This window comes from Macrobrachium nipponense, chromosome 5 (genome assembly GCF_015104395.2).
Source record: "Macrobrachium nipponense isolate FS-2020 chromosome 5, ASM1510439v2, whole genome shotgun sequence".
NCBI lineage: Eukaryota > Metazoa > Arthropoda > Malacostraca > Decapoda > Palaemonidae > Macrobrachium > Macrobrachium nipponense.
In genome coordinates this window covers 74,677,226-74,695,686 of record NC_061107.1, presented here as the reverse complement: position 1 = coordinate 74,695,686, position 18,461 = coordinate 74,677,226, and the positions used below count along the sequence as shown (strand labels likewise).

Sequence of the window (18,461 nt, the reverse complement as noted above, 5' to 3'; positions counted from 1 at the left end):
CCTTACCCGAGCTCCTCAACATCGAGAGAGAGAGAGAGAGAGAGAGAGAGAGAGAGAGAGAGAGAGAGAGAGAACCATGTCAAGTAACTGTTGCCTTAGAGGACAACCTGCATTCTTGCAACTTTTTTTTCTTTTTCTTTTACGTCATCTCGTTATATCAGAATAAGAGGGACATTATTCATACTTAGCACATGCTGTCCTATCACGAATAATTAATGGCGTAGAGTTATGCGGTTTTTTTTATATTCCTTTGAATGGATATAAAAACGTATAGAACCATCCGTCGTGTCTGGAGAATTGTCTGTTTTTCCGTTCGTTCGAGAAGCTATTCTCCTATAATATTTTCTACTTCATTTAGCTCATAGGAAGTCTTTTCATTGATCATCTTAATTGCCACTTTTCTACATTAGAGTATTTTGCGAAACCGTCGTGTCATTTTCAGGTTTACATTGCGTAAATATCTTGTCGCATTTACTTTACTCTCCCTCGCCTACCCAATTTAACAATTTTGAAAAACAAAGTTTAATAATTAGTCATGAATAATCGCCTTTTTAAAAAGGTATCTGAAACATGCACGTATTTGGCAAACTTTCGTAAAACCTTGCAAAGGACTAACGGGTTCTTTGCAAAACAATTTTTTTTTTAAATATTACAGGAACAAAGTACTGAAACTTACAGTTTCATTGTACAGGCAGGTTTCTTTGCAACCTTTTTTTACCGTTGCTTTTGATTATTGCTCTAAGTTTTATGCAAAATCAGATGTCTTCTTTAAAGTTATTACTCTTGTTTTTTTGTCAGCAGTTGCTATCATTATTGAGTACCATACAGAAATCTAATTCGGTAATCTATCTTTATAATGTAATGTGATATAGCCTTTATCACTCTTCATAATTGCGTATCAGCTTCTCTATTTTGTGAAAAGAACAGTGTTTATTTGGCCCATTTCTTTTTTTCATTACCCACTATCCTTTCCCTGAAATTTATTAAATGGCAGATACATAAAACCTTTGAGATTATGGGTCCCTCTCGCTTTCCAAAATGGGCATTTCCTCTTTACAGCAAAATCAAGCCAGGATCAGTGACAAGCTCCCCCATCCCCTCATCTCTCTCTCTCTCTCTCTCTCTCTCTCTCTCTCTCTCTCTCTCTCTCTCTCTCTCTCTCCAGAACGTAACGTGACATTCTCTCTTTGCAGTATAATTAAGTCAGGATCAGTGACAAGTGCTCTCTCTCTCTCTCTCTCTCTCTCTCTCTCTCTCTCTCTCTCTCTCTCTCAGCATTAATTAAGGTTCCTAATAAGTATGATGTTATAGTGACAGAGGACCAGAAAGCGAGTGGTGACAGAAACTAGTTCCGCAGGCCTTGTGAATGAGCGTTCGGTTTGGCTTGGTAAAGGGTCGATTTTCTAACTCCGTTTAAAATATATCTCTCATTTAGTTGCTTGTTGGAGAGAGAGAGAGAGAGAGAGAGAGAGAGAGAGAGAGAGAGAGAGAATACAAGGGGTTTCCAAATTTTATTTCTTAGTTACGGACACTGAATTCAGTATATTTGAATCACTGGCAATAAAATGCGAGGATAGAACTTGACCTCTCAAGGATTTGAGCTCGTGTTCTCTTTCTCCATTCGCAAGTCAGGGACCACTTGCTGTTGACCTCAAGTATATACCTCCGCAGGAAGCATATTGTTCACGTGCTATATATGAAAGCTGTTAATGAGAATTCAGTTATAAAAGCATAAAACTTCGGCGCGGTGTGAACTCGTGTCCCCCGAGTTAAAAACTCACAAGGGTAAAATGCTGCTGAAGAGGTGGAGTTCAGTTCACTGGTCCAATATATTTACACTCGAACATCGTAGTATGACTTTCGCCGTGGCCACGTCTCGCTCCGTAAGTAGTTGTCGTTTCAGATTAAGCTGACCTCATGTCAGCACGGGCTCTTGCTCATAGAGCAGGGTAGGTTGTGGCTTCAGTGTATGGTGGCCTTTTCCACCCTGTTGGCGACCCACCACAATGAAATAACTTCCAGATACATATCACAGCTTGTTTCAATAACAGAGGCCTTAAGAATTTTGGCTTTCTTTGGACTCTATCTTAGAACCTTCCACTACTGATATAAAAGACTAAACTATTAGGATATTCACTCCTGCATTTATTTAAGCACGGAAAACGAAGTGGCAGAGTGAAATAGGGAATAATTTTCTTTGTACGTTGGAGAAATGGATGGCAAGGGTCATGAATCTATCTTGTTTTTTACCTAGTGTTAGTCACTCGATGATGTGGCCCAGACGAGGAACACCAACTCTTTCTTGGCTGACATATTAAGCTTAGGCTGATCTGGAAATCTGTGTTATGTCAGCTGCGTAAAAAGGATTAGTAGAAGGGACACCCCCCCAACCCCCCCAACCCCCCAACCCCCCAACCCCCGCCCGCCCTTCCAACCCGAATAAAAAAAAACTGATTTCAGAGAGAAGATAGTCATCTTCATGAAATGAAGGTGACATGGGTCATTATCATCAGAATTAATCGTCTTTGGAGAGATGGTAGGTCGCGCGAGAACATTTCGAGGAGCGGATAGGTCGTTTTGTTACCTGTCTGCGAATGGGTCAAGAAATACCATCTGCTAATATTTTTTTTTACCCCGTTCCTCTAACTGTGTTCAAAAAGTGCAGTTGCTGGAAAATTCTCATTGAGCATAAAGCAAAAGAAATGAAATCATCCCGGGTCAGTTCGAGAGAGAGAGAGAGAGAGAGAGAGAGAGAGAGAGAGAGAGAGAGAGAGAGAGAGGTTCTCCTTCACTCCGGCAAGCTCCTCTCTCAACTCACCCTCTGGCTATAATCTTTAAAATTACGAGCAATGTATCATAGGCTGCCTTTGGAATATGCCCCTTATGCCCGTATTTAGTTATCGACTGGTGGCCTTAAAAAAAAGAAGAAAAAAAAGAAATCGCACACGTAGCCTACGCTCGCATTCCTTCGTTCGCATCTCCGAAGTGTGCAAATCCTAATAACAATGGCTATGGAGGAGCTGACGTCATCATTCTTGAAAATGTAAATTTTTCTTGCGTTCAACTTACGTCATCGCGTGCGATGGTCACAGCCCTCTGTGGCTTCATGTTGATGCGTCGTGACGTACTCTTTATAAGGTTCGGTCACACTTTTGCGATTCAAGGACGCTTATGTCGTAATGGCTGGTTTTGGCGATTGTCGCCATCATTCGCGTGCGCGAATGTTTTAAACGGTAACGATCCATGGCGATTGTCGGTGATTTGGTCGTAGTTACAGCGTAATGACGTCGTAATTAGCAAAAATTGGGCATTTATGCATTGCGCGTCCTTGAATCGCAAATGTGTCACCGAGCCATTAAGTGATAAAGGATGCTTAAGACTGAGTGATGTTGGTGTATCTACCCAAAGGGGATTATTATGAAAAAAATCTATTTCAGATATAGTTTTTTATGCAGAAATAATGTGCTTTATTATAAAGAATGACATAGTTTACTTTATCTGGGAATAAGTTTGTTCCACATTAACCTGACATATTTGGTAAACAGTTTGGTATAGAATTGGAAAACTAAAAACTAGAAAAAGCAAAAGGCAGATGACAAAGGATTCAGTCACTAGTCCACAGACAAAGTAATTAGCACATTCCAAGCTGGGAATTCAAAGGAAAAAAAAAAACATTTGTCACCTGAGTCACGGCCCTGAATATGGAATTGCCATTTAATAATATACATATACATAGATATATATTTATGAACATGGTGAATATTATATAAATAAAGGCAAAATCGACGAAGGAAAGTGAAACAATGGAGTGGTGCTAGGCCTTTGCGATTTACTGTCATATACTTAGCAGACAAGTGAAGGACAGGAAGTCGAAAGGGCTTAGCACCACTTGTGGGTTTTGCCTTGATATATATATATATATATATATATATATATATATATATATATATATATATATATATATGTGTGTGTGTGTGTGTGTGTGTTGTGTGTGTGTGTGTGTGTGTGTGTGTGTGTGGTCTAAAACGGTTTGTTTCGCAATCCAAAGAAGTCAAAATTTCCAGAATGCAAAATAATGTGGTGCCAGCGGTGCACGTTTAGCTGTAGCTGGCCAGATTTCTGCTCTCTCTCTCTCTCTCTCTCTTTAGCCCTGTGTCCGACCTTTTTCAGGATACACTACTTTAACGACCGTTCCTAAATAGAGGCCCACTTAAATCATTAGCATTATTAGTGCCATCTGTACTTGTAACGACACAGTGAAACTTCTCCTGTAATCCGAGGTTCCGACTGATGCCCTAATGATACCATGCCAACTCGTGCCCCGTTACAGCTCATTCGCATGCTTCCTCTCTCTCTCTCTCTCTCTCTCTCTCTCTCTCTCTCTCTCTCTCTCTCTCTCTCTCATTTCTGGGGTTACCTGAGCCTCAGTTTGTGCTGAAAACACCTATTTTGCTTTCACTTTGAAACATTGCAAATTGATCAAAGGATAAACGTCAATTTTGTTTTAATCCCATTTGGGGGGTGGGGAACGGCGGGTGTTCGTACAAATAAAATATATTTTTTTACCTGGAAATACTGTATTATTATATCTACGCACACATGCGCTTAAAATCTTTTTCTCTCACTTTCCAAAGGTATTCAGGAATTCGGAGTCAGACTTCAAAGAAATGGCTCATGGTTACGGTAACATTATGCAAAATACCGGGATGTGAATTCAAACATCCTAATGCCAGAAGAATGAAGATTCGTATATTGCTGCATATTTTTGTATACATTGGGCTTCCCTGTTTCCACCGTCATTAATATTATAATTGCATTTGGTGTTATGTGTTTTGCTGGTCTTAAGCAGTTAACATAATTTCTACAAGGGCTAAGGTCTCCAATCTACAAATAACAAATTTATAATTTAACTATTGTTTTTTTTTCTGGTCGATTAAAATCATATACATAATAGACAAGATCATCCGTTGTTCCAACTTTTTCGAAAGCATCAACACGAAAAATTATTGAAAAACATTCACGGCATACTAAATTGATCATCAGTTAAACAAGAGGTGGTTACGAATAAATTAACATTGATGAAAGGAAAACCATTCAGAAAAACATTGTCATTATTATCTCCCGCGCCGCGTGACGCAAAGGATTATTCTTCCTTGGATTGTGCAAAGGACATGCCCTAACCCCGTTCATTATTATTTCATCTATATATATATATATATATATATATATATATATATATATATATATATATATATATATATATATATATATATATATATATATATATTTATATATATATATGTATATATATATATATATATATATATATATATATATATATATATATATATGTATATATATATATGTATATATATATATATATATATATATATATATATATATATATATATATATATATATATATATATATATATATGGAACTTCCGTAATTTCCCTTACGGTATTATTTCTAACACTGCCGTGCAATCTGGCTCCTGATATTCTCATTGCAACCTGATTCTCAACTCGAAAAAATCTCGTAAATGTGGTTTCATCGCCGTACCAAGATTCATGTCTATTTAGCAAATCACATCGTACTAGACTTAAGTACAATCTCACTTCAGTATGCAAATTCTGTTTTTTTTTTTTTTTTTTTTTTCCATGCTACCCATATTTTCATTTACTGTTTTAGTCCTACAGTAAATTCAAATTCAAGCAAATCTGCACTGTATGCATCGTTCCTAAATGTTTGAAAGAGTCACACTCATTAATCGTTTCCCCATTCTTTTATGCAGACTCTGTCCTCATTACTTCTGTTTTTCCTTTCTCCTAGATGTATTTTGAGTCTTATCTCCCTAGATGTATGATGGATTAAGTTAAGTAAACTTTTTCAATCTTGTGGCGTTTTGCTGAATAAAACAATAGAACAGTACTTCGGAATGTTACGAAATATTAATTTTTTTCATTAAAATAGGCCACAATTCAAATTTAGTCTTCTGCTCTAACTAGATTTGAGGTTAATCACTTCATATCTATAAATTTAACTTCAATACGTTGAACAAATTTGCTTTTTTCAATTCGAATGAAGGTCTTCAAGGGAGCCATGCTTTCGTACTTGCCAACCTGCACTCTTTTTGTTGAATAAGCCTTATTATTGTGCTCAGAATAATCACAGATCAGTAAAGCGTAGGCATGTCGGCCTCATTCTTAATCACAGATCAGTGAAGCGCAGATGAGTGGGGCCTCATTCTTATTCTCATAAACTGTGTTTACCTCCGTTTTCCTTCTTCCACATTTCCCTCTGGGGTGGGCGTGTCGTTCTATCCTGTCCCAGTTAAATTCGACTCTCAAGCATTAAGGTCGTCCTTGTAATTGACGTGACCAGTTGGGGGACCAACTTCAGAAATAAAAGGCACTGCATTACCTACCAACAAATACTGTATGAGTATTGCTTTTGATTAAATTGGGAGCGTATGTCGGGGGCAAGAATGGACCTTGTGGAGTGCATAACTTTATGAGCACTGATTCACTCAAGAGGTCTGTGGTCTGCATGCCATTGAGGTACTAATTTAAGATCATAACACATTTTATTCTAAATATTCTGCGGCTAACGAAAAGCCCGGCGGTCTTTTCAGATTAAAACGGGAGTGACCTCTTGCAATCATGCATTCAGTTGAAATTTGAAAGACAAGAAAGATTGGAAAACCATCAAACAGATAATATACTTCTTCACTTATCTGCTTTCGCGAATTGAAGTTTTTTTTTTTTTTTTTTTTTTTTTTTTTTTTTTTTTTTTTTTTCACCGGAGTTACTCAGTCTTTATAAAACAAGTTAAAATTATACCAGTTTGTATGTGGGTGAAGTGAGAAATTTCATCCAACCTTATGTACAGTCAGTAATAATATCTTTTTTAAAAAATCGCTGAGAACTATTTCTCTGGCTATTGAAGAAAATATTCTTGCAGTAAAACTGCAAACTTCAATCCGATACAGGAACCTTAGAAAAACCTAATACAGGCGACCAGTAGTAGTGCTTCCTTTGTAACAGATGGACAGAGGTTTTAAACCTTAATAAATTCGTCTTCTTTAACCCAATAAGAAAAAAAAAAACGCTCTGCAACGCCTGAGTCATTCAAGGAGATCGCTTTTGTGATCGCAAGAAAATTGAATCTTCCGCGGAAAGGGTAAAAGGCCGCCCCCGTTAGTACCTACATACACATTTCTTGTGTTTTCTCCTTCGTGACCTCAGCTTAATTGAAGCGTGGGGGTTGAGCTAGGGCGGCAGCCCGCAAACTTTGAGAAACTCGCGGCGGAGATTGTCCGTGGGCGTGCGAGAGAGAAGAACCATGCCTGGGCACTAAGCGTAGGCCGAACAAGTAGAAATAGCGAGTAGCCACAGTAGCAGTGGGTAGCGGTCTAGCTAAGAGGCTGTTGTAGGCCGAGGGTGAAAGAGAATGAGGCTGTTGTAGGCCGAGGGAGAAACAGAATGACGCTGCTGTAGGCCGAGGAAGAAAGAGAATGAGGCTGTTGTAGGCTGAGGGGGAAATGGAATGAGGCTGTTGTAACCGAGGAAGAGACGGAATGAGGCTGTTACAGGCGAGGGACAAACAGAAGTGGCACAGAACACCGGTGGGTTTTCAATGTCTAGCTAAAAGTTCATGGCTGAAGGAGTGTTGCTAGTAAGAGCAAGCAGCCAATCGCAGTGGACAACGGCGGAACTTCATGGATCTAACATAATGGTTGGAATGGGTGGGTGGTAAGGGTAAGGGGGTGGGGGGAGAAAGGGGGAGGTCAACGAAGGACTGGTCGTGACTGGCAGTGGTGGCGGACAGATGCGTCGTGATCATTGGTGGCCAAGTGGCTGCTCCCGCTATCATTACTTCCACATCACACGCGCCTCACACACGCCTAGTATACCGCCCATCCGCCTCCTCGTCTCTCTCTCTCTCTCTCTCTCTCTCTCTCTGCACCTTCGCATTTTGCCGTGGCGTACTGCATCTCTCGTCTGAATGCGTATTAATTAACCTGGTCTGTCTTCACTGTCAAGCCCTTGCTGACATTCAGAGAAAAACTTGTCACCAGCTTGACTTGTTTGGTGATTTTGACGTTTCAGGTTTTTTGTTATTTTTTTATATATATTTTTTTTTACCATTCCTCTATTCCTCTGTTTATGGGGGTGGGGGGGCAGGGCAAACTTCGAGAATAAGGGGAGAAAACTCCGTAGATCACTGGAAACCAAAGACGAAAATGGTTACAAAGAAGAAAAACTCAAGGGCAGTAGGTCTAAGGCCAATAACTGTAACAGATATAACTAATAAAACTTTTAAGATGCTAATGAAAGATGGAATTGAAAATCACTTAGTTAGGGAGTATTCACAAAAAGGGGGGAAAGAATTGAAGATCATATGCTATTATACTGTATTGAAGAAAGCTTCCTGTTGAAACTGGCCCAAATGATGTCTTTCGATTATGTGCTGGACAATTAATTAACACCGTCTAGAAAAAGGAAATCACTACATTGAGCTGTCGTGTTGGGAAGATGTTCATGGAGGCTGCTGAAGTCCAGGCAAGAGAAGACGGTTCTAACAACGGGAGATTAGAACCTCACGGCATTAATGCCACCGCCTCAGTAAATATGGGAAAGTTGGAATACTGCCGCTCCCTGGCACCATTAGGGGATTTATTTATTTATTTATTTCTCACTAATAAAAAGAAAACTTAGAAGGGAAAGAAGACGGAATAATGGAAAATATCACTCATTTAAGTGGTGTTACCTGTGCAAAGCAGATGATGGAGTGGTGTCATGGTGGGAGATATGGTAATAAATAAAGTTTAATTTTTCCGGAGTTCCTCATCATCGCCCGTTATGTATGTCACTCGCTTATTCGGCTCCACATCACTGTTAAGGTCAGCAGCATCTTTGTATGGCGAATAAATTGGGGGTGGGGGTCCGGGTTGTTGAAAACTAAACTAAATTGGTATAATTTTCGTGTTGAGCTTGAACTGTCTCACTTTGTGTAGTAATCGATCCTTTTTTTTAACGCGTTTTAAGTTACGGACGACTCGAGGTTGTTGATTTCTTTTTCCAGTCAATCATCTCTATAGTTTTAATGAGATGATTTTTAACACCGAAAATAATTTACAGCGATATGCTAAACAGTCAACCTATTTTACTTTCATGTGTTCTTCACAGAAAATTATTTGACAGGTAGTCTTAAGAGAGTTCTGTATTCTACTTATATGAATTAGAAGTATAAGTCATTCATTAAATTACGAAATAAGACCATGAATTGATGTCCCTTTTCACGAGTCATTAATTAGGTTATGAAATGAGGCCTTAAATTTGATGACCCTCTTCTTATGTATTTTGTCTCCTTATATTAATTAAAATTGTAATTCATTCATTAGGTTATGAAATGAGACTTTACGTCTCTGATGTCCCTTTATATGATGTGGTCTGTCTCCTCGTTATATCAATGAGGAGCATAAGTTAGTTATTAGCTTCTGAAATGAGACGTTAAACGTGATGTCCCCTTTCTTATGCATTTTGTCTTTTTGTAATAATGAGAAGCATAAATCTTTTATCAGATTATGAAATGAGTCGTTAAATTTGAAGTTCCTATATCTAATTTGGTCTGTCTCCTTATATCAATTAGAAACAGAAGTTATTGTCTTATGAAATGAGACCTTAAATGTGATGTCCCCTTTCTCATGCATTTCGTCTCCTTATGTTAATTAGAAGCAGAAGTCTTTTATCTAATTATGAAATGAGTTCTTAAATGTGATGTCCTCTTTCTTATGCATTTTGTCTCCTTGTATTCATCAGAATCAGAAGTCTTTTATTGCCTTTCGTATGAATTTCGTCTCCCGGTATTGATTAGAAGCATAAGTCTTCTATCAAATTATGAAATGAGTCCTTAAATTTGACGTTCCTTTAGCTAATGTGGTCCGTCTCCCCCCTGGCCTCCAGCAGATGCATGTTGTCTCCTTGTATTAATTACAATCATAAGTGTTATCAGATTATGGAATGCATCCTTAAATGTGATGTCCCCTTTCTCATGCATTTCGTCTCCTTGTATTAATTAGAAGCGGAAGTTTTTTTTTTATCTAATTTTGAGAAACGAGTCCTTCAATTTGATGCCCCTTTTCTTATGCAATTTGTCTCCTTGTATTAATTAGAAGTTTTAGTCATTTATCAGATCATGGAACGAGTCATTAAATGTGGTCTGTCCCCTCCTTATTTCAATTAGGAACATAAGTTAGTTATTGGCTTATGAAGTGAGACCTTAAATGTGATGTCCCCTTTATTATGAATTTTGTCTCCTTGTATTCATCAGAATTAGAAGTCTTATATTCCCTTTCTTGAATTTTGTCTCCTTGTATTAATTAGAAGCAGAAGTCTTTTATCTAATTATGAGAAATGAGTCCTCCAATTTGATGTCCCCTTTCTTATGCATTTTGTCTCCCTGTATTAATTCTTAGCTTTAGTCTTTGATCAAATTTTGAAATGAGTCCTTCAATTTGACGTTGCTTCTATCTAATGTGGTCTGTCTCCTCCCTGGCCTCCTGCAGATGCGTGCGGGACGAGCGAGGCGGCGCAATTGGAGCAGCGGCTGAGGTCTTTAGGGTGTGAGCTCGTCACACTCCGCTCCCGCCTTCCTCCTTCGCTTCACCACTCCGCGCCCGCAGCCCCCCAACACACGCCCACCAACAATACCAACGCCACCTCTTCCACCACCACCACTGCTGCTGCCACTGCCACAACCGCCACCACAACCGCCCCCGCCAACGGCAACAACCCCTCTTCTCACAACACCCCAAGCTCCATCAATACCAACTCGACTGCCTCCACCAACAACTCCACCACCAACAACAACAAAAACAGCTCCCACGGCACATACAGTAATAGCAATTCCCCTCAACTACCGCCCAATTACCCTCTCGGCAGCAGGACGCCCACGCCCGGCAGTTCTGACGCCCAGATCACACCCAACAACTCCACGCTCGCCGACCCTCACAACGCTTCTCAGTCGTTTTTGGCGGGTAAGTCAATCACTCTGGCTCTTCTGGTAGACGCATTTTTGACGTCTTTTGTTTTCTAGAGCTTTTTGTTCCCGTATAATGGTGGGGGTCCATAACCCCCAACTGGGTAAGTAAGAAAGTTTATGGAAAAAAAAACCCACAAGATTATTGAGTATAAGTTGTTTACTTTTGAGTATAACTTGTTTACTCGTAACTATTTACATAGTATTTTTAACACTCGAGTATCTTCAGGACCTATCACTGGAGAAGGCCACAGATAGGGCCTGGAAGTATTCGATTGTTAACAAAAACACTATGTAATTACTTACAAGAAGACAACTTATACTCAATAATCTTGTGGGTTTCTTTTTCCATCTTCAGAAGACAACTGAAAGATGCTTTTGGTAAGAAAGCTTTTGTTAGTTCTCCACAGGTTACAAAGGCCATGGTAAGTGACATCAGTGTTCGGTGATGTCTTCTTTAATTATGCTTGCCTGATTATGCATACTTTTATGTTGTGAAGTCTCCCAGGTTTGTCGTTCACAATAATGTTTGACAAGTTTATTTCACTTTGATGGTTGAAGTTGAATACCATGATTAATTATTAAACTGTCGTTATTATTGTTAGAAAAATAGCAGTTACTCTATGATGATGATGAGGAAGGTCAGTTGTAGCGTAAAGTCCGTCTTCATTACTTCCTAATTTGCTGAAATGATATATGCCTGTTCAGTATATTGGAATTACTTTTATAAGCCAAGGAAAGTGCATTTCACATAACCAGTCGAACCTCTTTACACACACACAGAGAGAGAGAGAGAGAGAGAGAGAGAGAGAGAGAGAGAGAGAGAGAGAGAGAGAGAGAGAGAGAGAGAGAGCAATTTGCAAGGTGATGGAACGACTAATCGTAATTACTTTTATTAAGTTGGACCAAAAACCTAACAGGAAAAATAATGCAAGCACAGTAAAGAGACTACGTGAAAGAAACAATAAAATTCTACCGTAAGGAAGAGCATAGCTCAGAAACCAGGAAAGGAGAACCAATAAGAATAATCCCGATTTCTTTCTTTAACTCTGCAAACCGAGAATCCGAATAGGAAATAAATTAAGCTATTTTTCCCTTTGTGGTATTGCGGTATTACGACCAACACATGTTAGTGATACCGAGATTGTCTGAAACTGGAAATTTAAGAGATTATATATATATGTATATATATATATTATTATATATATATATATATATATATATGTATATATATATATATATATATATATTATATTATATATATATATATATATATATATATATATACAGATAGCTGTTCTCTCCCATAGTCAGGCACCAACCGGTGCAGGGCCAAGATTTCGTTTTATCCTTCCTGGTCCGAATTTCTTATTCAACACCTGAGTCGAGTTATAGATGAAAAAAGTAAAGTTTTGGATATTTTGTTTAAATGATTATGAAGTGTGAAGTGAGAAGGTGACCTTAAATCTGAAATTTGGTGTGAGATAGTTTGTGAGACTCCTTGTCATATTCCTATGGTACCACGAACGTATGGAGTGGAATATGAAGTTGAGGTCAAGGGTCAGACGCTGGGTTTATCAGTTATAATTATCAGTGATGAAAGAGAAGTTGAGAGTAAACGGTTTTAAAGGTGTAATAGGAGGAAACACATTGCGCTCGCACTACGAAACAATTGTTAGAAGAAGATGGAAAGTAAGATGGAAGAAAGAGAATATGTAAGGAGGTACAGTAAACGAACTGAATGAAAGGGGTTGCAATTAGGGTCCGAAGAGAAGCTGCAAAGAACCGTAGGGAATCCCTACAGTGCACCCTATGAGGTGCACTGCTGGCACCATCCCTCACGGGGGCTATATGATAGTTTGATAGAGCTTTTGTCATTTGGCAGTGGTGCCACGAACGTTTGCGATTATATGTTCATGAATGTGCTCTTCTATATTGCCATCTGCGTAATAGTGTGCTTATATTTAGTGACTGTATGACTGTACCATTTATGATGTTACCATGCACGCACAGTAAATCACTGTGAATGTAGCTTACCATGAGATATCTACCTTGAAAGATAGTCTCTCGTGATGCTTGAGTTGCTTTTGCTTTTAAGCGCCAAAGTCGGAGCATCTCGCTGTCCTCTCGCCTGGCTGGATGCTTTGTTTGGATGCTCCAAACAGAACCTGAAAAGTTTGTGAGGATGGATGGAGGATCTTGACGACGAAATTCTAAATCTCTCCCGACTGGCCATTATCTCAGCATCAGCAAGGTAGACTTACTTGCTAGAACTTGCTTTTATCCTTTGTGCCTCATCTTTTTTTTTTCACAATAGCTTGCTGATGGTCGGGCTGAAAAATATGCACATATGAAATTAGAATGACGTTTAATCCTTTTAAGTGTTTGTACATCAACAGGACGGGGAAGGCTTTAGACAGTCTGGCTGTGGCTCGAAACGTAATGTAAATTTGGTCATTGTTATACAGGTTGTCCATAAAGTCCCAGTACCATTACAAGTATCTATTGATTGTAATGGTACTAGGCTTTATGGACACCCGTTAATATTAAAAAATGACTGTGTGCCTGATTCTTGCATTTATATATACGGTGCAGGATTTTTCGAAGAATGCAAAATATAATGAAACGTGAGAGCACACGGGTAGAGTACGACAAAGTAGTCTTGCGATTTTAATTTCATAAATTTTACTCCATAAAAGTAGTCGACTGAAGCTATACTGTGCTACGTGGTATGACATTATGATCATAAAATCTAAAGAAGCATTGGGGTTTCTTCACTTACAGTGAATGAACTGACCATTAAATTGTGACCCCAAGTAGGTAAGCACATTTGTCCCTAAACTGACATGAAGAATCTTTTTATCGTTGTTTGTGGAAGATATTTAGAAATTGCATGTTTTCCATTTTATCGCGTGCCAAGCAATATGTTTACCAAACCGTTGCATGTTAATTCGATCGTCATTGTTTTTCTGTAGTATATATATAGATATATATTTTTTTTTCAACCACATACTTTTGAGCCATTTAATAAGCTTCCTTATTAAATGAAGATTTCATATGTAATCGAAAAGAATGGATGTGAATCAACCTTACTGAAGCATTATATGCGCATCTTGTATGTAAATAGCATGTCGTTTTATTTTATTTTCTTATTTTAATCCCTCTTATATTTTTAGATCGTGTTTAGGACAGCCTGCTAATTACCCTTGTAACAAGTGAAGATAGGCTCTGTACTAGCAAATAAGGTAGTGAGTTTATAAGATGCAGATAATGTAATGTTAGATAGATTCATTTGTGAAAGAAAACTTTACATGAAACGTAATGATCAACCATGAGACTTGCGTACGTCTAAAAATAACTTTTCTCTCCATAACTCCCAAACATCTTATGCAATTTACACTTTCTTTAAAGCTAAACTCGCCTTGCACGGTAGCTGTTGGTCCTGACAGGGGATTTCGTATCTATGAAATTAAAGTGTGCTCGTATTTCATGAAGGCTGAAGAAAAAAAATCCCTTTGTTATAAAAGAAAAAATTACTTTTAAAACATAGCTAAAGAGCTGAGCGCGTTGCCTCTTGTATAATAGCATAGTCCAGCCCTAAAATTACCTGGGGAAGAAAACGTGTTCTTTACGGTTCTGTGCACCAAGTTACAGGGTATACTTAGCTAGCTGTCTGTCGCCTCGACCATTATTCAAAGGAGAGAGAGAGAGAGAGAAAGAAGGAGAAAAAATAACGTCACTCTTCTTCAATGCAAGCAAAAATTTTGCTTACGAAAGCTAAAAATAACATCTAATGGAAAAAAGAACTGACGAAAAAAAAGAAAAAAGAAAAGATTGCCGAAAGTGGCTGGGCTGCTCCAGGTAGCGAAGATTCCTCAGGTATAATATGCAGGCGTTTTTTTTTCCTCCCTCTCTTCGCTGGGTTATAATTCTGGAGTTAATGCTGGGTTGTGGAAGCCAACACGCAAATCATGTTTATCATGCCCTGTTAATGAGACCTAATGCACACTCTTCGTCTTTCCTCTCTCCCTCTCTTTTTCTCCCTCGTACACATGCTGAGACTTTTTTCATTTTTTATTTTTTAAATGTTGGAGGAATCTCTTAGTTTCTGTATAGAAAGAGATTTTGGCGGACGTCGTCCCAAACAAGGAAGTCTTTCTAAGCTCCTCATGAATGACAGGAGACAATGATAACGAATCCATTCTGGGAAAAAAAATTCTCTCTCTCTCTCTCTCTCTCTCTTCTCTCTCTCTCTCTCTCTCTCTCTCTCTCAAGATGTAGTTTATTATTACCCTGCTCCATAATTTGTATGTGTGTGTGTGTGTTTGTACGAAGCAAGAATTATTTCACAGAAGCCGGATGCTTCGATATCAAGATTGCGATGACCGCGTACTGTTCAGCCTTGAGGCTGAATTATCAGCGCGTCTGAGAGAGAGAGAGAGAGAGAGAGAGAGAGAGAGAGAGAGAGAGAGAGAGAGAGAGAGAGATGATAGCTCCCGATATACATCCAGTAATAACTGATGAAGTGGGCTCCACCGCTCATCATAATACCTCCTTCTCTCCGCGATCACCTCCTCCTCCTCCTCCTCCCGTCTTCCTAACATGCTACCGGCCGCTGCTGCCTCTGCTCCTGCTCCTGCTCCTGCTGCAGCATTTTTAGTGCGTGTGGCTCGACAGCAGACCACCGAGTCTGGAGTGGCTGGGCTGCTGCTGCTGCTGCTGCCTGCCGCCGAGCAGCAGCTGAGAGAAGGCTGCCTACATGAGCCCGGGCAGTGCACCCGGGGGCGGTTGCAGATTCTGGTGCAGACTCTTGCGTTTCAGCGTCGGTCTATGGATTTCGGAAGTCTCTCTCTCTCTCTCTCTCTCTCTCTCTCTCTCTCTCTCTCTCTCTCTCTCTCTCTCACACACACACAAGCAGTGGTGGAAGAGAATAAGCAAATCAAATAAAAAAAAAAAAATGACTGACAGTAGGCTGAAAGGAAGACCCAGCTCAGCCTCGCAAAGAAAAGAGGATTATAACGGCTTACATTGCCGTTACCTGGGCAAACTCAGTATGTAGATTTTGGACAGACTTTATACCCGTGTATTCTGTCTTCGCTTCTTGTGTTTCGAACTTCTTGCCATTATTATTATTATTATTATTATTATTATTATTATTATTATTATTATTATTTTATTATTATTATTATTAGATCTTGGATATCAAAATCAATTAAAGCTTAAGTAATTTGTTCTCTCGACCCATTCACTTGATCATAACGGGAACGAAGTCAGATATCCCTTTATTTATTTATTTATTTTTTTTTTGACAAGCAAATCATCGCTGAAATAGATACGACAGCATTGGCAGGACTAGCAGAAGCATGTTCTTGTGCTGTCTGGTGTAGTTTGCTTATTTTCCCTCCGTCTCATACTCTCTCGATGTTTGGGTATCACTTTGACAAACACTCCAGGGACCCTCCTTTGTAGTTTTTTTCACCATTTTCATCTGCCTGAAGTAAAAATCTCTCTCTCTCTCTCTCTCTCTCTCTCTCTCTCTCTCTCTCTCTCTCTCTCTCTCTCTCTCTCTCTCTCTTTACTTGCACCCACTTATAATTCTGAACAGAACAGAGTAGATACTGAAGGAATAAATACACGAATGAGTCATATATATATTATATATTTATATATATATATATATATATATATATATATATATATATATATATATATATTCATACATATATCTATATAATGTATCTGTGTGTGTAGAGATAAACATAAATGAAACGCTAAGTTCGGTCATAATTAACCATCACGTCATTTCTTGTCTTGCAGGCTCTAAGGTAAAATTTCGCAATCTGCTCTCTCTCTCTCTCCTTCTCTCTCTCTCTCTCTCTCTCTCTCGTCTCTCTCTCTCTCTCTCTCTCTCTCTCTCTCTCTCTCTCTTCTCTCAGAGAAAGTCTTATTCTCAGACACATGATCAGCCACAGGTTCCAGTTTGTCAACGCATCACAAATATAAGTTAAACATGCACATTCCAGAAGTTAACATAGCCATTTTAGTGTGTGTGTGTGTGTGTGTGTGTGTGTGTGTGTGGGTCACTATTTCATATCAGATGGATTTAATAGAAAATTATTTTATTTAATTGTTTTATTTAATAATAAACGTGCTAATCATTGAATCTCGTAAGTAATGTCTAAGGGAGCCATAGGTTGAAAAGATAGGAATAAAGATTATAAAGATTAAAATTCCCTGTACATTTATATGTATGAGTGTATATATAAGTATGCATGTATGTAAATATATATATATATATATATATATATATATATATATATATATATATATAATATATATATATATACATATACACATAACTGTAATAACTGGGAACAGTCCAAGGCAATAAATGAAAGCAAAAAGACAAGACACGGAATGATTTAACTGCATTGTATGGGTTTGGCTGTTTCACTTGAGAGGAAAAATCAGTAACACAGTGTTTCTTAACATATACAGAAGTAGGTTTTAAGTTGAACTTCGTCGAGAGAGAGAGAGAGAGAGAGAGAGAGAGAGAGAGAGAGAGAGAGAGGAGAGAGAAGAGACAGAGAGAGATAGCATGATTGCAGTTTGTAGTATCACTACGATTCACGGGTATAGAAATTTTAAGCTATGAAAATAAGAAAAACGTAACTAGAACCAATAATCGTAATCTTAGCTCACTTATAAATAAATCAGATATTAATCTGGGTTTACGAATGCCTCCTATCAGACAAGGGCACTGCAATACCGAGAAGGAACGCTGCGAAGCCTCCCGGTTCTCGAGAGAGATCGCCATTACGAGATATCATGAAGGGAGGAGAGATGATTTTCCAATTTTTTTTGCAACTCGATGATTAACCTACCATCGTAAATTCATCGGGGTAGACTCGTTTTCTCTCGTCTATTGTCAGCAACGCCACTAATGCCAGCAGCGGCAGCAGAAGCAGTAGTAGTACCAGACGCAGCCGGCGGTAGAGCAACCTCCGTCAGTATTAAAACCCCTCCCCCCTCCTTCCCCTTCCCCCTCCGCCCTTCGGTCGCTGGTTGTGATGTAATGGCTGTCGATGAACAACATTGGTGCAAGACACACGTCTGCACACACACACACACACACACACACACACACACACACACACACACACACACACACTCACTCACACACTTGGCTACTGCACTTGCTCTGTTACTGCATTGTTAGCATTCCTCGGATAAAAGTTTTGGCCGGATGGTTTCCCTCGGGGATTTTATTTCTCCAAAAGTCTTAAGATTCTCTTCCTCTCTTATTTTATGCAGTCTTATTTGTCTTTTTTTTTCCTTCGTCAGTGTGGGAGGGGTGAGGGTTCATTCGTTTTGGTACGTTTTCGTAAACAAAACAAAAAAAAGTGAGTGAACATAA

General features: G+C 38.8%; 1 protein-coding gene across 5 annotated transcripts in view; it reads left to right on the top strand.

The window, feature by feature from the left end:
* The window catches only part of LOC135215410 (unconventional myosin-IXb-like), a 433,647-nt gene that overhangs the window by 359,041 nt on the left and 56,145 nt on the right, over positions 1–18,461 (top strand). For all 5 annotated transcript variants that reach the window (XM_064250015.1, XM_064250014.1, XM_064250018.1 and 2 more), the window contains one exon: positions 10,572–11,042. In XM_064250015.1, the coding sequence (XP_064106085.1) occupies positions 10,572–11,042 (471 nt within the window). The remainder of the gene's footprint in view (positions 1–10,571; positions 11,043–18,461) is intronic.